The following is a 22,061-nucleotide window of genomic DNA, read 5'->3' as shown; positions in this document are numbered from 1 at the left end:
CCCGTGAGGCAGCCCACAACCCCCTGAAACTCAGTAATACAGGTAATCATGAGTATTGATTAATTGGGTAGCTGTTTTACTGCTTAGACCTCCACTGTTTATATCAATGGGACAGATTTAGTTAGAACCAAATGCTTTATTTCATTTCTGAACTGTACAGCTCTTTGCTAAGGCTTGGGTCAGTATATAAAGAATCCAACAATTATTTTAATCTTCTTTTGAATAGTACTTTAAAATTAAAATTGGCAAGGCTACTCAGTCAGCAGAGTGCTTGCCTTGCGTGCATAGAGCCTTAGGTTTACTCCTTATTAGCACAGCCTGGTTGTGGTTGCATACACTTTGTGTACCCAGTGCTTGGGAAGGACCAGAAGTCCAAGGTCCTCATTGTATGGCAGTTTCAGGGCTGGCCTGTGAGGAGACTCTGCCCTTCTTTCCTGAGGCAATTGCATGGACATGGGTAATTGTTCTCAGGCTTAGAATGGAAGGGTCAGAACAGCTTACAGCTTACAACCTGCTTTTCTTTGAGAAACTGCGGTACGATCCAACAATGTCAACTTGAAAAGATTAGTAGGTAGCTAAGTGGCAGAGTGCTCACCTTATGTGTAAGGCTTTAGGCTGGATCCCCAATGCCACACAACCAAGTGCAGAAGTGAACGAAAGAATCAAGCTCAGATAAGTTCAAATCTAACGTCATTGCGCCCTGTCACTGTTGTATTGCTGTGAGAGGCACCATGACTGTGGCAGCTCTTCCAAAGGGAAACATTTCATTCGAGCTTGCTTACAGTTTCAGAGTAGTCCATTATCATCATAGAGGGGAGCATGGCAGCGGGCTTTGCATGCATGGTGCTGAAGAAGTAGTTGGGAGCTACATCCTGATCTGCAGCCAGGGAGGGAGTGAGAAAGCCTAGTTCTGGCATGGGTTCTAAGAAGTCCACATCTCCTAATCCTTCTAATCTTTTCAAAGAGTTCCACAGCCTGGAGACTAAGTATTCAAGTATATGAGCCTGTGGGGGCCAGTTTTATTCAAATCACCACACACTGTTTATGTATTCTTTTTTTATTATAACTTTATTGAAATATTTTATATGCACCTTTGAATTCACTTTGCATTATCTTTGTGCATGCACACACGTGTGAGTGCAGATGTACTTGCCCCAGAGTAGCCCTGGAAATCAGAGGGCCTCCATGTCAGCTCACACTATGTTGGAAGCTGTTGTCTACTGCTCAGTACAGCAGACCTGCCGGCGCCTTAAGCTTCTGGGTGGCTGTCTTAGGTCCCATTTCACTGTGAATGAGGCATAGCACAGCATCTGGCTCTGTGTGGGTCTGAGGTGCTCATGTGTCTGTGACAAGTGCTCTATGCTCTGAGCCAGCTGTGTCCCTGCCCAGTCAGAGCCATGCAGTCACCACTGGTCACTGCTTTCCTGGGAACCTTCTGTGTATAGTGGTCACCTTGGACAATCATGGCTCTTTCAGCTACTAGCCTGCCAGTCTCCATCAAAAGTTTAAGAAAGGAAGAATCCCATTGATATCATGATAGCTTTTTTATACAAAGAAGGCCATTTCATTTATTGCTTAGAATGTTCTCCTCCCACTCCCCGCCCCCAGTATTTGTCTTTCTTTGAGACCAGGCTCCTGACTTTATTGTCACATACATGAAACACCAGGTTCAATCCTTCCTATCTTCCAATTCCCACACCCACTCCTTCAAGGCCGTGGAAGTGGCAGTGAGCGTGGCCCCGGACCGAGTTTAGTCTGTTGTCAACTGTTACCTGAGTGTGTCCATTGTGTCTGCACCTCAGGCTCTGTCCTCTGCCTGCCGGTCCTCCTGAGGCTCAAGCTCTTGCCTTCCTTGCTTGTGTGGCCCTGCAATGGCAGGCCTTTTCTTCCTTTTTACATGGCTCCAGCACATTGCTGAGGGGGAGCGGGTGTTGCCATCTCCTTTCTCATTCCCAGGTCTGGCAGGCTCTCCCTCACACCTGCCCCTAGCCACCCCTCCCCCCCCCCCATGCTTCTGCTCCTCTGCCTTATCTTGGTTCTTGCAACTTGTGTTGATTTTTTTTGTTTTTTTGTTTTTTTACATACTGCTACCAAATAAATTTTCCATTGTGTTGTTTCAGTAATATTTAAATACCTCAGATCACCCTAGAAACTTCTGATTGCCTATAGAATTAAAAATATAGATTAAGACTGGGCAGAATGGTACATGCCTGTAATCCCAGCACTGGGGTAAGCAGAAGTAGGCAGATCTCTGCAAGTTCTTGGCCAGCCTGATCTATATAGCAAGTTCCAGGCCAGTCAGGACTATATACTGAGACCTGTCTCAAAAATTAAAATTAAACTAAATTTAAGAATACAAGCCTGGTGTATGCTTTCAATCCCAGAACTTGGGAGGCAGAAACAGGAGGATCTCTGAGTTCAAGACCAGCCTGGTCTACTATAGTGAGGTCAAGGACAACTAGAATTGTGTAGAGATCTTTCAAACAAAACAAAACAAACAACAAATAGGATAAATGTTCACATTTCTGCCTTAAACACCAGGGCACTTAGCACAGTATCTGAAACCTATCTCTGTGTGTGTGTTTGTTTACCTTTCCCTGGGCTGCACCTAGACAGCTGTGTTTATTCACTGTGGTAGGCTTTGCCATCCCCGCTTATCATGCTGTCTGTCTGTCTGTCTGTCTGTCTGTCTGTATGGCCACGGTGTGTATTTTCTCTTCTTTGAAATCCCAGGACAGTTTATCTTCTTTAATAGTATGTTTTATTTCTTGAAATTAATCACATCATTTTTACTTTTCCTCTGTCTCTCCCTTCCCACACCCACTTCCTCTCTAATTCATTAGCTCTATTTCTTTAATTATTGTTACACACATACACACACACTCATAAATGTATCCTCCTAGTCCCTGTGAAGTCACTTGTAGGATTCCCTCAGTATTTCTGGGGGTTAGATAGACGACTCAGCGCACAGACAGCATGTGCTGCTCTTGCTGAGGACCTGGATTCCGTTTCCAGTACCAACATGGTAACTCCGCAGTCTTCTGCAACTCCATTCTTTTTTTTTTTTTTTTTTTTAAAGAGAGAGAGACATTTATTTATTATTTTATGTAAGTACACTGTTGCTGCTCCAGACACACCTGAAGAGGGCATCAGATCCCATTACAGATGGCTGTGAGCCACCATGTCGTTGCTGGGAATTGAACTCAGGACCTCTGGAAGAGTAGTCAGTGCTCTTAACTGCTGAGCCATCTCTCCAGCCCTGGAACTCCATTTTTATGGGATTTGTCACACTATTTGAACCTCCATAGGCAACAAACATGCTTGTGGTATACAGACATAATAGCAGGTGGAAAACACCGATACACATAAACTATAGAAGTCTTTTTTTAAGACCTGTTTTTTCTTTTATTTGGGTACTTGCCTAATCTGTTCAAGAGTATAATCTTGAGAGCAAGAGCTTTAATCTTGAGTCTCCTGGGGTACCCTGCCCTCAGTAGCATTTATATAGTAGCAGGGTTACAGTAATAGCAGTAGTGAATTTACTACTCACGTCACACACAAAGAGCCTACACACTTAAAAGTGGCAGAGCTGGGTCTTGAACCACTGGATCTTTTGACTTTAGAACTTTTTCTTTTTTTTTTTTTTAAAGATTTATTTATTTATTTATTATATGTAAGTACACTGTAGCTGTCTTCAGACACTCCAGAAGAGGGAGTCAGATCTCCTTGTGGATGGTTGTGAGCCACCATGTGGTTGCTGGGATTTGAACTCCTGACCTTCGGAAGAGCAGTCGGGTGCTCTTACCCACTGAGCCATCTCACCAGCCCTTACTTTTTCATTATTAGTAAGTGTGTGCATTCATGTGAGTATGTGTTCATGTGCATATATGCTCATATGTGCATGTGTATATGCATGTGTGTGCACATGTCTATAGTGACTGCTCATGTATGTGTAAGTTCATGGGTGTTATGTATGTGCACATGTGTGCACATGCACGTCTGTGTGTGCATGTATGGTGTGTTCACATGTGTGTGTGTCAGAGTTGTGGGAGTTGGTTCTTTTCATCAACCACATAAATTTCAGGGATTGAATTCTGTGCACTTGCTGAGTGAGCCATCTTCCCAGCTCAAGAACTCAGACTCTTAGCCTTTTTGCCATGTTGTCTTTTTTAAATACCTAGTTGTGCCAGCATGATCTTTTTTCTAGTGTAAAGAAAAACACAGAATTTAAAGGTAGTAGCACAGAATGGTGTGCTTAGCTGAACTTGTAAATGTAATGCATTTGTTTTCGGTATTGTATACGGCTCTAAGCGCAGGTTGAGGGATTTCAGTGGGAAGCTTTGAACCTGCACATAGTCCCTCCCCTGGGGGATTACTCACCTCAGATTCATATTTCCTGGGGGGAATAAACAACTGTGACAGGTAACTTACCTCTGCTGTTGTTGTTGTTTTTTATTGTTGTTGTTGTTTTGGTTTGGTTTTTATTGTAGCCTGGGCAGGCCTGGAACTCATTATGTAAGTCAGGCTGGCCTCCCAACTCACAGAGATCCATGGATCTGCCTCTGCCTCTCAAGAAAGGTAACTAACTATCTTTGATTAAAGATGCACAAAGTGAGAATCAGGTGGGATGCTCTAAGCTGGTTCCTAAGCATAGCTTGAAGGATAAGGATTCTTAAGTGTTTTCAGTACTGTTTTTTGTAAATATTTTTATTTATTTTTTTTTAAAGCAAAACCAGTGGTTGTTAATACCACCCCTGTACGGATGTCAGTTCCATTTGTCCAAGCTCAGGCCGTTAAGCAAGTGAGTATTGTGTAGCTTCTCCATTTTTTTCCCCAAAGGGCAATTTACTTTTTAGTTATAAGAAGCTGGGCATGGTGACACATTCATTTAATCCCAGCACTTGGGAAGCAGAGACAGGCAGATCTCTGAGTCAGACTTGGCCAGCCTGGTCTACAGAGCCAGTTTCAGGACAGCCAAGGCCATATAGAGAAACACTGTTTTGAAAAGCTAGAAAATAATTTGTATACTGGATTAAGCTCCCATAAAATTAATGGTTTGTATTATTTAGTCACAAATTTTCTTTTTCTTTTTTTAAGGTTGTTCCAAAACCAATCAATTCAACTTCACAAATTGTAACTACCAGCCAGCCCCAGCAGCGGCTCATCATGCCTGCCACACCACTGCCTCAGATCCAGCCCAACCTCACTAACCTGCCACCAGGCACTGTGCTGGCACCAGCTCCAGGAACAGGCAATGTGGGCTATGCAGTGCTTCCAGCTCAGTATGTTACTCAGGTACGTGCGGTGAAGGCCTATGCTTTGGAGCTGCTGTTTGCCCTTAGGGTGTCTAACTCTACCACGTTCTAAGTGCAGTGTCAACATCAGCTCTGTATTAAAATGGCTCTTTCTAAAATGTTATATTAATTGGACATCTGAATTTATTTTTGTTTAGAATTTAGAGCTATGTAGCAGAAATAAGATTTACAAGTTGGGTAGTTTGGAATAGTTTGCTGATAGGGCAAGACTATAGATAAGCATTTTACAAAGTTGACATTAAAAATCAGAATCCCGGTGATTTTAGGAAAGATTGTGCCCACACTAACATTCATCTGCACACACAGATATGATGCTGCTGGCTTGTGCTGGAAAGTAGTTTGTAAGGTACATTTCTTGAGGACTTTTTGAGACAGTTTAGTATAGGGCGGCATGGAGCTGACCATGCCTCTGCCTTGAAGGCTGGAAGGGTGAGCGAGAACCACGGCTCTCAGCAATGCTTCCTGAGCTCACACAGCAGTGCAGAGTGGATAGGAGCTGTGTGTGGGCCCAGTGCATTTCTCACTTAAGAGATGTTATTGTGGTATTGGGGGATGTTCACCTAGAATTTCCTATAACCCTGACATTGTCCTTTGTGAGGTAGTCTTTTTATATCTGTACCATTCAATGCTGTTAGACATTCATGCTATTTCACTAGTGTTGGTTGAGGTCTTTAAAAACGCGCCATCGGGTTTATATGAAATTCCCCATTGCCTTTTATCTTTGGGTAGTCATGCTTCTTATACATTGTTATGTCTGAGAGTGCTATCGATTTCGCAAATATGAACTTACTTTTTTGCTAATAGTTACAGCAGTCTTCGTATGTGTCTATAGCGAGCAACTCTAATTTTACTGGAACATCTGGCATCCAGACACAGGCAAGGCTTCCATTCAATGGGTGAGTATTTTGAAAATATGTAAATTGAATTATTAAGTCAGTTTAAGTGCAGCATTAAGTAGATTTATTTGAAATCTATTCCATTGGTTTTTCCCTTTAAAGCTCTGTATTTGTCTAAAGCACTCTATTTTGAGATAGTTGAAATGGACAAGTTTAGAGACCATCAGCAATGGATTCCCTCCTGTCCTTTGCCAGCTTTTCTGTGTTTCTCCACTCTCTGTGAATGTTTGTAAAACGATGTTTAGTGCTGTTCTTCACGTGCTGAGTGTTGGCTCCGTGTCATTGTTTGGCAGCTTTTGGCTGCCTTTGCTCTGTTGGCCTGTGACCCGTGCTGAGTTAACCAGCCCATTTGGTCCCACTGCCCGTTCTTCGCGCACCTCCTCCTCCTTATTTCTCCCTTCATGATGAAACCCCAGGAGCTTTTATAGCTTTTCAGCTTCGGTTCTCTCAGAGAGAAGAGGATGTGTGATGTATTTTTAGCAATTGCTGATAATATTTTTTAAAATGTAAAGGAGACATTCTAATAAAGTTTTGCTAGAAGTGGAAGCATCTATTAATGTTTTATGTTAGGCAGAATTTATAGATTGGAGGTTGTTTTTCTAGTTTTAAGTAACTAATTGATTTTTTTTTTTGTGTGTGTGTGTATGTGTGTCTGAACAGCATAATTCCATCAGAGTCTACCAGTCGGCCCAGAAAACCCTGTAACTGTACAAAATCACTTTGTTTGAAATTGTAAGTAGTTTATTACTGTCTGCTTATTTGATGCTCTTACAATTAGATGAAGCTAGTTGGGCATGGAAGTACAAGCCCAGTGGTTGTCACACTTGAAAATAGAGTCCAGAGGATGCTCTGCTCCACAGTGAGCTGGAGGTTGCCTGAACCGTGGCGGGCCCTGGAGGTTGCCTGAACCATGGGGGGCCCCCTGGAGGTAGATAGATGCTAGCGCTGAGAATTCCTAACAGATACATTTAATGAAGTCTAAATAATTAAAATAAATCTACATGTAAATGGTTGAACATATGTTGTAGCATAAACACTAGCCTTTTATTGATTCAGAAGATAATACTCTGGGCATGGTGGCCCATTGCCTGTGGTCCCAGCTCTGAGGAGCCTGGGGCAGGAGGAGTGACAGGAGTTCCAGGTCATTCTCAACTGTCTGTGATGTGAGTCCAGGACAGCCTGCGGTTAACACTCTGTCTGGAAAAACTACAACAAACACAAACAGAAGGACGTAATTTTAGAGCCTTCCATATACCAGCAGGGCCTAGGGACCCAGCAAGATGAGACCTGGGTTATGTCTCAATATTACTAGTTTGATCTTGTTTATGGCCTTATATGTGGTTCTCCTGAGGCTGGGATGCTTGCAGTTTCACGAGTCATTAGACGAGGGCCAGAGAGTTGACTCAGTGGTGAAAAGCACTTGTTGGTCTTACAGAGGAAAAGGGTTCCTAACACCCAAGTGGTTGCTCAAAACCATCTAACTTCAATCTTAGCGCATCTGATGCCCTCTTCTGCCCTCCAGGGGCACCAGGCATGCAAGTGGTACACATACATACATGCAGGCAAAACACCCATACACAGAAAATAAGCAAATTAAAAATAAATAAGTTGCCGGGCGTGGTGGCGCACGCCTTTAATCCCAGCACTCGGGAGGCAGAGGCAGGCGGATTTCTGAGTTCGAGGCCAGCCTGGTCTACAAAGTGAGCTCCAGGACAGCCAGGGCTACACAGAGAAACCCTGTCTCGAAAAACCAAAAAAAAAAAAAAATAAAAATAAATAAATAAATAAATAAGTTTACTGGATGAATAATTTTCTTAGGAAAGTACATGGACAGTCCTGGTCCTGTTGGGGATTTGGAACCAAGCAGCATGGTTCCAGTGTCTGTGGGTCCCTTGTAAGAATAAGGCCCAGCTCCTTCCCCCTAGGACTTTGAAATAACTCACTGAAAGGCATCTGTTCGTTGGAAAGATTTGTTGTTTTTTAGGATGAAATTGCAGGAGTTGGTGGCTCTCATCTATGGCTGACAATCTGTTGTGGGGTTGTTACTCTGTATCTAAGTGTCTGAGTACATTCTGATGTACCTCAGTTGTAACCTGCTAACTGCTAATTTTATTTTAAAATGTTTTAATTTTATTCTGATTTTATCTTCAGATACTGTGATTGCTTTGCAAATGGTGAATTCTGCAACAACTGCAACTGTACCAATTGTTACAACAATTTAGAGCATGAGAATGAGAGACAAAAGGCAATCAAGGTGATTATTGCAAGTGACTGACAAACATTCCTCTTACCCATTGTTAAAGAAGTCATTGCTTTATAACGAGAAATTCTAATTCTTTACCTGTGAGGTATTTAAGTTGACTCCAAATTTAACCTCAGTTGGTGTTTGGTCTGTTCCAAAGGCATGCCTGGATAGAAATCCCGAAGCCTTCAAGCCAAAGATAGGCAAAGGAAAAGAGGGGGAGTCAGATCGGCGGCACAGCAAAGGCTGTAACTGCAAACGCTCGGGGTGTCTTAAAAACTACTGTGAGTGCTATGAGGTAAGTACTGTTGAAGTGATTTGAAATTGGCAAATCACTGTGCTGTTACATTTGAAAATAAGCAGTTAGTGTAGTTAGCTCTTTGAAGAAGGCCTGGGTCCTTCTAAGCAGGGCTCATCATTCAGATGGAATTGGTTTCATCAGCTGAGATACAAGATTATAACTTAAAGGCCTTTCCTTGAGAGCGTGTAAATCAGAGCGCCAGTGTGCTAGTTTTTCACGTAACATATTAGCAGAGCCACATAGTAACCTCACCAGAGTTCTCAGCCATAGCGCAGCACTGTCCACCTTGTCCCGTGGGCTGCTTAGATATTTATGGACATCAAATAGCCTCTATGCTGAGGTAGCCCTGCATAAAGGCTGTCTCCCTTAGCACTGATCTGCAGGAGGAAGCACATGGGCTGCTGCAGATGAGTTACTGCTCTGAGCTCATGGAATCCCTCATTCCTCACTCACTGCTTCTGTTCCTGCAGCCAGCGGCTTCACTCCTGAGTGGGCTGACTCCTGGACAGTGTGTTTGCTGCTCTGTCCTCAGAGGTCATATGTACAACTACAGCTTCTTACTTCAGACAGTGTCTCAAACTGTCATTTTTTATTTTCAAAGCTTAAATGTAACAATCTGCCTGTGCCTGATAGTAAACTTTTGGATTGAGTCATTCCTATAGTTAGTTCTTCTATATTCTTTCAAATGTCATTTTCAGAGGGAAACTCCTCCCATATCCTATTTTGACAGAAAGCTTTTCTTAGTTAGGGTTTTATTGCTGTGAAGAGACACCATAACCAAGGCAACTCTTATAATGGACACCATTTAATTGGTGCTGACTTACAGTTTCAGAGGTTTAGTCCATTATCATCATGGTGGCAGGCATGGCAGCATCCAGGCAGACTTGGTGCTGGAGGAGCCAAGAGTTTTACATCTTGATGCAAGGCAGCCGGGAAGAAGGTCTCTTGTGCCTTGGGTGGAGTTTAAGCATAGGACCTCAAAGACCACTCTTACAGTTATACATTTCCTCCAACAAGTCCACACCCCCTCCTACAAGACCAGTGAAATGCTTTTTTGGTACAAAACAACAAAACAAGAAGAATGTTTACTGTTCTTCCAAAGGACTCAGGTTTGTTCTCCTGACAGGCAGCTCGTAACTACCTGTTAGTCTAGCTCTAGGGAATCTGACTCCTGGCTTCCTTCACAGGCATGGCATGCACAGGGACATACACAACACTTAATGAGAAGAAAAGTACTGAAAACAAACAGGCAGACAAAAATTTCCACTATTAATATGTCCCCTCTCTGAAAGGTCAGGGTTTCCTCTTCATCATTAGGTACTTGAGAAGTAGTCTTTTGGGAATCTAAGGACGTACGTAGCCCAGGTCCCTAGCACGATGGGTACATACCTATAATCCCAATACTTAGAGGCAGGTGGATCTGGAATTCAAAGTCGTCTTGTGTTGTGTAATGAGGTCAAGGCCAGCCTGAGATATATGATGGTCTATCTAACCCCCCAAACCAAACAGATATAACAACAAGAAAAACCCCTAAAAGAAGAGCCAAGTGTGGCATTGGAAACTTGTAATCATTTTGTAATCAGCACTCAGGACAGTGAGGCAGGAGGATCACTGTGAGTTTGTTTATTTTTGTTTTTGTTTTGTTTTTTGTTTTTGGTTTTTTGAGACAGGATTTCTCTGTGTAGTCCTGGCTGTCCTGGAACTCACTCTGTAGGCCAGGCTGGCCTCGAACTCAGAAATCCACCTGCCTCTGCCTCCCGAGTGCTGGGATTAAAAGCGTGTGCCACCACAGCCCGGCTGATCACTGTGAGCTTAAGGCTGGCTTTGAATACCTACTGAGATCTTGTCTTAACAAAAAGGGTGCTGGGTGGTCACGGTGGCACGTAGTTTTAATCACAGCTCTCAAGCTAACCTGATCTGATATTGAGTTGTAGACCAGCCATTGGTACATAGACAGACCCTATCTTAAAGAATAAAGACGGGGAGGGCAGATGTGCTGGCTCGTCTTTAATCCCAGAATTTAGGCAGTAGTGGCAGGTGACTTTGTAGAAGTTCAACACCAGCCTGCTTTACATAACTTCCAGGCCAGCCAGAGGTACATGGTGAGACCTGTGTATGGAAACCAAACAGAAGAACAAAGGCCAAAACTTGAAAAAGAATTTACAAGTAGGCTGGAGAGATGGCTCAGCAGTTAAGAGCACTTACTGAATTTGGTTCTTAGTACCCACATAATCACTTTATAATTATATGGAACTCCAGGTCCCTATGGCCTCTACAGACATCAGGCACACACGTGAGGAAGAAAGATCTAGCAGTGTCCATATCTGCCATTCCAGCATTCAAGAGGATTAACTTGCTAGATTCTATAGAAAGGACAGAGCTTTCTTTATTTAGTTAACTAGACATGGACTTATCGAAGAAAATGCAGCTCAAAAGCAATAGTTAAATTGTCCAGGAGTTAAGTGTGAAAACAGTGTGCTTTGCCTTTTATAGTCTTCCCCATTACACTGAAGTTCGGCACTGTGGTGCGAGCCTTAAACCCAGCACACAGGAAGCAGAGCCTGGTAGATCTCTGTGAATTCAAGAATAGCCTGGTTTACATAGTCAATTCCAGGACATCCAGAGCTATATAGAGAGCTCTCTATCATCTCAAAAACAACCATTATATTGTTTTGGGAAATAATAAAAGAGTATAGTGCCCTCTCTTTTTTTGTTGGTAACCTAGGGAAGCCTTAGTGTGCACATTGTTACTGAGGGAGAGGTGTTAGTCTGCAAAAGCAACCTAACCATAACACTTAATGAAGTCTCTTCAAAAGAAGTCTACTTCAGAGAAATAGAAGCTGTATTTAGACATTTCTCTTTACAAAAAAACATTATGAATTGCTTTTGTTTCCCATGAACTATAAACAACATGCACACCCATTATTAGGTAAATGAATGAGCCAAAACTGTGGCCCCTGATACCAGGGATCCTGCTGTGGTAGCTGGAGAAGGAGTTTCATGAAGTGTGGGGCGAGGGCACACTGAAGTAGGAGGGCCATTTTGTAAAACAAGCTAAAAGGGAGAGTTCTGTATTCATTACTTGCTGCGTGTACCCAAAGTCTGGGTTTTCAAGATTATTTTTTTGTTCTGTATGTGTGTATTATTTTGCAGCAGGGTCTCAAGTAGCCTAGGCTGGCCTTGAATTCACTCTATAGCTTAGGATGGCCTTGAACTAGGGACCATCCTGCTTCCATTTTTCAGGTGCTAGGATTATAGATGTGGGCCATCAGCCCTAGCTTCAGTCTGTGCTTTCATGTAAGCATACTTTATGTTTTTACATAGGCGAGCACACTGGTTTATGGATGAGTTACTGAAGGGCTTGGGAAACTGGTTCAGTGAAGGAGGACACTAGAGTGCCTGAGATCTCCTTTCTCTTTGTTCTGATGAGATAAGTAAGGTCTCACAGTCTTTCTGCCTTGTCTGTACCAAGCACAGCTATGAAAACTTTTAAATGTGCAATTATGAGTTTGTATATGTGAGAGGTCACAGTCATGTTAATGGTGATTTCATTGAGTGGAATCTTAGTGACTTTTTAAAAATATTTTTATGTCTTATATTCATTCGGAAGAAAAATGTTAGTCCTGCATGGGTGAGAATATGTCATCAGTGGGAGAGATTGGGAAGGCCTGAGGTGAAGCACTGTTCTCAGTTTAATCCTTGATTTACCCACAGGCATAGCCATTGTGAGCAGAAACTGCTTCATCTAAGATACCTGTTGACAAGCTAATGCTATTATTTTTCTGTTGAGGAATCTACTTACAGTGGTATTTTCTGCTTTTGATTTGGAAACTTTCCTTTTGTAAATCTTTCAGGCAAAAATAATGTGTTCTTCCATATGCAAATGCATCGGCTGTAAGAATTTTGAAGAAAGCCCAGAACGGAAGACATTGATGCACTTAGCAGATGCGGCTGAAGTAAGGGTCCAGCAGCAGACAGCAGCGAAGACCAAGCTGTCCTCTCAGATCTCAGACCTGCTTACAAGGCCAACCCCAGCTCTCAACAGTGCAGGAGGAAAGTAAGTCAGCGTCACCCGGTAACCTCTCCCTAGCTGATGCTCACACGGCCCTTGTAAGGGTTCTTTCTAGGGTGACAGAGTTAATTCCGCTCTCTAAGCTGTTGCCAGCCTGAATCTTCCATTTCCTTCCATCTCACTTACTGGGGCTGGAGAGATGGCTCGGTGGTTAAGAGCACTGACTGATCTTCCAGAGTCCTTAGTTCAATTCCCAGCAACCACATGGTGGCTCACAACCATCTGTAATGAGATCTGATGCCCTCGTCTGGAGTGTCTGAAGACAGCTACAGTGTACTTACATATAATAAATAAAAACTAAACCTTAAAAAAAAAGCCAGGCATGGTGCACACACCTTTAATCCCAGCACTTGAGAGGCAGAGGCAGCGAATTTATGAGTTCAAGGCCAGCCTGGTCTACTGAGTGAGTTCCAGGACAGCCAGGGCTACACAGAGAAACCCTGTCTCAGAAAACCAAAAAAAAAAAAACCAAAAAAAAAAACCAAAAAAACAAACCAAACCATCTCACTTACTGTTTAAGTAACTTGAAGAGCAATAGGAAACCCAACACTGTCAGATTCTGTGCTGGTCCTGCATGCACAGACATGCTTTAGTCTGCTGTGGGTGATATAGCTGGATTGCTCTCCACTAAACTGCCGTGAGTCTGCAGATTGACACACTCTTAAGAAAGCCAGGGCTGTGTACTTCCCTCAGTGTCTGCTCATTTCCTTGGCCTGGCTGTGTTCTCAGAACACTTCTCCCGCCCTATCACTGGTCTCCCATCACACTGCACTATGGGAGTCTCATAGTTGTGCTTCTCCTGTCTGTCGAGCGAGCTCTGGAGGAGAGGCCTGACCTAAGGCAAGCAGCATTCACTGGAGCTGCCGATAGCTGCTCAGGAGCTGAAGCAGCAGTCATTTGGAGGTCCAGGCAGCCTGTGCACTAGAGCATGACTCCATCTCAAAACAAAACAGAATAAAAAAACAGCTTATTATGGTGGCTCAGACCTTTAATCTCAGCACTCGGGAGGCAGAGAGACATTGGGTTCCTGAGTTGAGGACAGCTTGGTCTACAAAGCAAGTTCCAGGGCTGTTAGGGATATACAGAGAAATACTGTGTCAAAAAAAACCCAATAAATTAATTAATTAAATTTATTAACTATGACAAAATTAATTAAATAAAAATAAAGGTATTATATGTAAAGTGTATAAACACACAGTTAACTGGAAAGAATATATACCAAAATGTTTAAAATCAATACTAGGAAAAGGACAAAACTAGGCAGGCCTGTGCTTCCTGTCTTGAGTTCCCTCTTAGTCTGTGGGAAAGTGCTCTGTCTCTGGACTCAGCTATCCGGTATCTCAGAAATCCTACAGAAAGTATGTCTGTTGCCAGTGTTTCTTAAGGTCTGCTGTTACATAGTAATTTGGAATTGGATTCATTTTAGGCAGTGTATTAGAGGTGAATTTCAGAAGTTATCAAGAGAACAAACCTTGTAAATGATATATTTACAGTGGTTCTTGCTCAACCTGGGGGTTTCACCCTGTGTGGGGATCAAATGACCATTTCGTAGGGCTCACCTAAGACGATCCTGCAGATGAGATACTTATTATTATTATTATTATTATTATTATTATGACTCGTAGCAGTACAGACATTATAGCTATGAAATAGCAACAAGAATAATGTTATGGCTGAGGTCCCCACAGTGAAGAACCCCATCATCTGGGAGGGGAGCTGCTCATCCCTGAAGCGCTTAAGTGAGGAAGGTGCACTGTTTGTAACAGGAGGGGCTTTGTGGTTCACAATGCTTGGCTTATTACGGTTGCTTTCTGTCCTTTTTATTGTTACAGATAGGATCTTACTTTGTGGCTCAGTCTGGCTTTGTATTTGTAGCTCTTCTTCTTCTTCTTTTTTTTTTTTTTTTTTTAAGATTTATTTATTTATTTATTATTATATCTAAGTACACTGTAGCTGTCTTCAGATGCACCAGAAGAGGGCATCAGATCTTATTACAGATGGTTGTGAACCACCATGTGGTTGCTGGGAATTGAACTCAGGACCTTTGGAAGAGCAGTCAGTGCTCTTAACCATCTCTCCAGCCCCGTAGCTCTTCTACCTCAGCCCCAGACACACAGACACACAGACACAGACACAGACACACACACACACACACACACACACACAAAATGTAAGTGCACACTGTAATTAAAGCTATGCTTTTTGAGAAATTGTATACAGCTGGGCAAGATGGAGCTGATTGATCACCAGAACACACGTTAGAAGGCTGCGTGTGAGCTTGAGACAGGCGAATCCCAGGGGCTGACTGCGTAACCTCCTAGGTGAATCTCAGGTCAGCTGCAGCTGAGCCCTTCTTCAAAAGACAAGGTAGACTGCGCCCAACGAGTACCATCCAAAGTTGTCTCCTCCACTTGTACCCACACGTACACGCATATGTTTACAGTCTCTCTCTCTCTCTCTCTCTCTCTCACACACACACACACACACACACACACACACACACACACAAATATACTAAGAGAAAGACAAAAACAGTAGGGTGATGCCAGCATGCTCACCTAAATTTGTGGGTGTCTTTTTTTTTTTCCCTCTCCTTCCCATTTTTTAATAATATGAGCATTTTTGTTATTATTACTATTATTTTACAATTTTTACTGTTTTGCTATTTACTATTATTACTAATATTTTATTATCACTAATAAGATAAATTATATAATATTCTTACAGTAAAACATTTCAATCCCCCCCAAGTTTATAGTAATATTTTCTAAAGTGCTTTTTTAAAAGTTCACTATTCCAGTTACACGTGTGTGACAGGCTGAGGTTCAGTTACTCTTGGGCCTTAATTTCTGACTTGATGGAGTGTCAATGATCTGCTAGGACTGCTACAGGATGTTGTCAGTCCTTAGATTGTTAGTTACCTGAGCTAAGTTCTCTCAGGCTTTGAAACTACTTGGCTACACTGTAGCAGCTTCTCAGAGGAGTCTGTTTTGTTGTGTGTCTGGTGGTGGAACAGGGCTTTGGTGTGCTCTTTTTCTTTTGTTTTGCTGTTTGAGGCAGGGTCCTATACATAGCACTGGCTCTCCTGGAACTCACTTTGTACATCAGACTGGCCCCACACAGAGCTCCTCCTGCCTCTGCCTTCTGAGTGCCACCCACATAGCTTTTGTTTGTTCTTTTTACATCATATGTAGTGTTTACTAAAATGCCTCTGTGTCAGAAATGAGTCGTCAAACCAGGACAGTGCTCCTGGAACAGGAGAGATTTAATTTAAGTGGGAGGTTTAAGTGGCAGAAACACCCAGTACCTAGGCAATCACATCTTTTATTTAGCTGGATAACATTGACTGGGAAGTAAGTCATTTATGTTAAAGGTTTTTCCTGGTAATTGTTTTTAGATTTGCTCCCTGAGACCAAACTCTCCGAGTCTTAGGCTCTCTCAGAGCTGATTCCTCTAGGCTGGTGCAGCATACAGGACCAATAGAGTTCCCAGGTCAACCGTGATCATCTGTGTTTCTCTCTTGAAACTCATTGCAGATTGCCATTTACGTTTGTAACTAAAGAAGTAGCTGAAGCCACGTGTAATTGCCTTCTTGCTCAGGCAGAGCAGGCAGACAAGAAGGGGAAATCAAAGGCGGCAGCAGAGCGGATGATACTTGAGGAATTTGGACGATGTTTGATGAGCGTCATCAACTCTGCAGGAAAAGCCAAAAGTGACCCCTGTGCCATGCACTGCTAACTCTTGCACAAAAGACTGAATGGAACTGTACAGAAAATTTAAGGTGCCGGGACACTTGATATTCTAGAAGATAGCTTAACAATTACTGTATTTTAATTCAGCCTTTGTTTTAAGAGATCTGAAACAATAATATTGAAAGAGAAGAAATTAGTACATTTAAAATCTTAGTTAATTCTGCCTATGCCCCTTCTAAATTTTTTTTTCTTTAAAAATTTTTCTTTTATGTATTATATATATTTTTTAATTTGCTTGGGTTTCTTAAGAATTAGATGTTCTGTCCTGATTCTATTGACAAAGAACATTCATAAATTATAGTGATATCATTTATAATGTATGGTGTTGTATGACTTTGTTCAGTAGAAAAGGCCAAAGTAGCATGGGTATTACCCATTCTTTGGCTACAGAGCCCGAATATTCACAGGTAGAATGTCCACATAACCAGATTCTAAATGAAACATATTTAGTTTTATTTAGTTTTGTTTAGAAAAACACCATCCTTTAAAAAAAAAAAATCAGATTTTTAGAGTGGATTCTGGAATGCTGTCTGTGGTCTCTTTGGGAATATCAGAAGGGGAAACAATCCCCACCACACTTTTCAGATATAAACATTATACTTTCTTTAAAGAAAGCAAAACATTAAGGGACAGTAGTTTTCAGAGGACAGGCTGTGTCTCTGATGAGGAATGGCTGACATGGTCTGGGGCGTCTTCATTTTCTCTGAAGGAGGTGTGGTATGTTTTACAATAATTGTGAAAGTGATTATGGCTAATTACTAAAATGTGAGAATGAATTATAGTAAACATTTTGTGTCATGATGACAGAACTCATACGCACCAAGTCTGAAGTCTGGCTCGCTGGAGAAGTGAGGACTCAGAGCTGGGAGGTTATGTATGGTGGCGCTTTATGCACACACTTCTCTGCAGACCTCTGGACTGAGTTCAGTCAGTGTGTGACTCCTACCTGGTTTACTGAGATAAACGCGCCTCCTAGCAGCTTCTAGAACTGCAGCCAGCTTTTTATAAAAGAAGTTTTAATACAACATTGTTTAAAACAGTGATTTGGTAAGCTGAAGTATGTGTGCTCTTAGACCCGCAAAAAACAACCTCTATATTCTTCAGTAATTAGAAACCGTGTGAACTCGGGAGCCTACTATGATAGGACTTGAGTTTATGACAAGCAGAAAACTAGGTTGGGATTGAAACATTTTGTAAGGTACCTTAATCCTTGGTAATTATTAGCATATGATTATTGCCCTTCCTACAAGGTCTCTAGCGTTGTAAGTAGTAAGTATGTATATATGTTCATATGAACATGAAAGATATAGACAATAGAAATTAACCCCAAGAGGATTCCGTTACTCATTTAAGTATCCTCCATTGAAAATGGTTTTATAAGATGACAGTGCAGTAACTTTAAATGTAGATAATGCAGGCATCCTTAGCACCTCGGTCTAGAGTGTTTAAGTATACTTTGTATAAATGTAAATTAGTCTAAGAGGACAAAATAATATCTAATCAAGTTATTTTTCAAAAGACTGCAATAAGTTTTTGGTCTAAACCTAAACTTTGTTCATTTTGTATATATTATGTGTTAATTCTAATAGCACCATTGTGATGTGTATTTATATAAAGTGTGCACAAAATGTTTGTGAATTTTTTATTATAATTGTAGATTATGTATGATGGCATTGCTTAAGATTGTTTTGCTTGTAAAAATTTGAAGGTGCAATCAAAGCTACGAGTTTGGATTTTTAAGAAGCCTTTAACCTATCAGCCCCTTTCCTTCTGTGTGGTTCCAACTGAACAACTTTTTGTATTAGGCATTTGCATCAAATTGCTGAACAAAGTTAATAGCCACATTAAATCACCAAGTTCAAAAGATTATTTGGGGAGGGTTTGGTCTATAATTTTTAAGCCCTATTTACATCCTAAAGTAGAAAGATTATATTTACTAGAGCTATTCAAAAAGTACACTTTTCTATATTGTAAAAGCAGGGCAGAAGAATAAATCATACAGAAAATAAACATTTATACTATTCTGTAAAAAAAAAGTTTTGCATTTTTTCTTTAGTTTAACAATACCACTTTTAACCATTTGCCATGCAGGGAGCCTTTTAAGTCACCTGATTTTCAAGTTCATTTGACTTCTGAAAAAATTTTAAAGATGACATTGCCAATTCCTTAATGTGAATTGCATTGAAATGAGAATATGTCTGCTTTTCCACTGCTAAGGCAGAAATGCCTCTACTTTCTTTTAGCTACATGATGCACTCGCGACTACTCTTAGTTCTTGTGGCTCTGAAGAGGTCAAAGCAGCCTGTGGGTCTTCTCTGTGAGAGGGAAGGGTAGTGTTGTAGGTACTCACGTGAGCTTAGCCCTGGGTGAGGAAGGAGGGTGGGCCGTCATAGCCTCACTGTCTTTTGATACTTCATAACTGAAACTGCAATCTTATGTAAAATGTGAGTAAAAATAGCTTCAGAAAGGTTTCCATTTTTGCCGTGTAACACTGACTAGAAAGGAGGTCTCATTGGGTCATTGAAGCTTACCTGCGACCTTCAGCTCCACCTCAGGGCAGATGGATCCCTTAAACATTCTGATGTGTTTTGGGTTGTGCAGATGAACTCGGGACCTTGGGTAGCCCAGGAAGCACTCTGTCCCTGCACTGCGGCCACAGCCCTGTCGTAAACACCTTACACAGTGTTTCTGAACCATCCACTCCAAGCCCCAGAACCAACTAGACTTTTGTATTGCAGTACTTCCTCCTCTTCCTCCCTTCCCTCTCTTCTTCCTCCCCTCCCCCTCTTCTTCCTCCTCTTCTTCCTCTTCTTAATTATTTCGCTTCTGTCGGGAACTGAGGCTAGGACTTCATGAATGCTGGTTAAGCATTGTGCTGTTGAGCTCTGTCTCCCAGTCATAAAGCTGATTCCTATTATATAAAATACTTAAGCTCACCTCCCAGTTCTTGTAACAGTTTCTTTAATACTTAATCTATAGATCAGATGTAAGGTTTTTGTTTGTGTATTTGGGTTTTCTTTCTTTTCTAGTTTCTGGACAGTGTCTTCCTAGGCTGGCCTCAAATTCATGATAGTCCTCCTGCCTCAGTTTTCCATAGTGCTAGGAGGAATTATAGATGTGCGCCAGGCACCTTTTTTGTGTGGTTTGGTATTTTTGAGGCCTTGGCTCATGCAGCTTGGGTTGCCAGAAGGAAGGATGCTTGAACTCCGGCTCCCCTCTTCTACCTCCCATTCCATGACATGGGTGCCACCATACTCAGTGTCTTGTGGGTTGTAGTTCCGGGGTGTTTGTTTGCTTGCTTTTAGAGATTTATTTTTAATCTTGTGGCTAGGAGATGTGGGGAGAAGTATGTGAATGGATCTGAACGTCACCTCCCCTCACCCCAGAGCTGCAAGGTCCCCTGCCGCTGGGGTTACTGGTGGTTTTGAACTGCTCTGACCCAGGTCCTGGGACCAGATCTCAAGTATTCCACAAGCTCAGAACTGCTGAGCTGTCTGTCTGCCCACCCTCAGCTGTGTGTGGTTCTGTCTTTGTGTCTGTCCTCCTTTAAGATTTATCTATATATTTTATGTGTACACGTGCTCCAACTGCGTGTATGCCTGCACATCAGAAGAAGACGTCAGATCCCATTGTGGATGGTTGTGAGATACCACATGGGTGTTGGGAACTGAACTCAGTCAGTGCTCTAAACCTATGACCCATCTCTCCAGCTTCTTGTTTTTTAAGTGGTTTTTAGACCCCTGATTGAATTCAGGTCCTTGTACATGCTAAGTAGGCAGTGTACCCTACAAGGTAGGCTTCAAGATCTAGCCATATGAGGTATTTGTTTTTTTGTTTTGTTTTGTTTTGTTTTGTTTTGTTTTGTAAGACTGGGTCCTCACTATGTAGACCTTGTTCACTTGCAGGCAGCTCATCTATGTAGACCAGGCTGGCCTTGAACTCACAGACCTCTGTGTGCCTCTGTCTCTGCAACTTCTGAGACTAAAGATGTGCAGTGCCATGCTGGCCAAGGCTTTTAACAACAGATTATGTATTTCTTAAATAATAAATTTTTTTGTGGCACCATTTAAGTCATTCTTAATTTCTGCTAAATACTAAATATTTTAAAGGTATCAGATCACTGGGACTTTTGTAAACTCTGTAATAAGCAAAGGAAAACCAACAGTATATAAACCAGGAATAAGAAGATGAGCCAGTATTTTAATCAGTAAAATTCAATATATATATGAATATGAATGATCATCCCATCTTTAACATTGCAGGAAGTGTTGGTGAATATAGAAGAATTTTAAATTGCATACTTTTTATAAAATGAGCCTTATGAAATGTGAATTATATTTCAAAAAAATTTTATAATAAAAAAGAAACCTTTTTAGTAAACTAAGACTGACCAGATAAATAGCGCTTACAAAATGCCACAGTGAGCCACACTCGTATTTTCTCTGTGAGACTGGGAACAAGACATTTCTAGTCATTGCTTTGTAGAGGTTTTTTTTTATTTCATAAGGCAAGGTGAGAGACAGGCCCACAGACTAGAAATGAGTGAGAAGCCTGTGCTTAGATGATGAGATTGCCTGTACAGAAAAGTCAAAGAATTGAATGAAAGCTGTCGCCTAGCTTAGCAAGTATGCAAGAGTCAGTTGTATTTTTACACGAGCAATAAACATTTAGAAATGGAAGTTTTAAAATGACCATTTATAATAGCATCAGAAATGAAATATGTGTATGCACATACAATCTATATGCTGAAAATTACAAAATATAGATTTAGAAAAGAAGATATGCCATGCCTCATATTATAAAATTCAGTGTGATGCCTTTTCTTCTCAAATTCGTTTACAGTTAGAGTGGAACTCCCTGCAGGAGTTAATGTAGATATCAACAAGTAGATGGTGAGGAAAAACAAACAAAAACCAGTATCCAAAAACGATGTGTAAGCAGGCAGTTGGAAGACTCATATCTGATTCCAAGCCTGATATAAAGCCACAGCGGTCAAGACTGGTGTTGGCAAAATGGCGGCCCATAGAGGGATAGGACACACACAGCAGAGCGGAGAGAGACTCGCGTGTTTATGAATGTCAGTGTGGAAAGCAAGCAGTCTGAAGCACACAGAGCTGGGATGCCTGTGCTTTACATGTATGCCAACCCCTTCTTTACGTCTAAGTTAACCAAAGGGGAGTTGTAACTTTGTGAGCTTGCTTTCCATGACTGCTGTAAAACATTGACGAACAGCAACTTAAGGAAGAAACGGTTTATTTCATCTAACATTTCCAGGTAACAGTAGTCTGTCACTGTGTAGGAACTGAAACAGGCTGTGAGAGGACGTTGGCAGCACCCCATACTCAGGGGTCAGCTGTCTTTTCTTATATTTCCCAGGACCACCTGCCCAGGGGCCATGCCACCCGTAGTGGGCTGAGCCTGGGCTGAGCCCTCCCAGGTCAAGCAGCAATCAAGAAAATGCCCCAGATACTTGCCTATGTCTG

General features: G+C 41.7%; 1 protein-coding gene across 13 annotated transcripts in view; it reads left to right on the top strand.

Moving 5' to 3' along the window:
• Lin54 (lin-54 DREAM MuvB core complex component) overlaps positions 1 to 18,614 on the top strand; it is a 59,883-nt gene extending 41,269 nt beyond the window's left edge. For all 13 annotated transcript variants that reach the window (XM_021163112.2, XM_021163109.3, XM_021163108.3 and 10 more), the window contains 8 exons: positions 4,728 to 4,801; positions 5,098 to 5,295; positions 6,120 to 6,211; positions 6,872 to 6,943; positions 8,363 to 8,465; positions 8,614 to 8,751; positions 12,609 to 12,811; positions 16,363 to 18,614. In XM_021163112.2, coding sequence (XP_021018771.1) covers positions 4,728 to 4,801; positions 5,098 to 5,295; positions 6,120 to 6,211; positions 6,872 to 6,943; positions 8,363 to 8,465; positions 8,614 to 8,751; positions 12,609 to 12,811; positions 16,363 to 16,564 — 1,082 coding nt within the window. In that variant the 3' untranslated portion in view covers positions 16,565 to 18,614. The remainder of the gene's footprint in view (positions 1 to 4,727; positions 4,802 to 5,097; positions 5,296 to 6,119; positions 6,212 to 6,871; positions 6,944 to 8,362; positions 8,466 to 8,613; positions 8,752 to 12,608; positions 12,812 to 16,362) is intronic.
• Positions 18,615 to 22,061: the final 3,447 nt, after the last annotated feature.

The sequence above is a fragment of the Mus caroli genome, unplaced genomic scaffold (assembly GCF_978045245.1).
Source record: "Mus caroli unplaced genomic scaffold, Mus_caroli_1 scaffold_4, whole genome shotgun sequence".
In the NCBI taxonomy this organism is placed as follows: domain Eukaryota; kingdom Metazoa; phylum Chordata; class Mammalia; order Rodentia; family Muridae; genus Mus; species Mus caroli.
The sequence above is the reverse complement of the archived record's forward strand: the minus strand, read 5'-3'. Positions and strand labels throughout refer to the sequence as shown.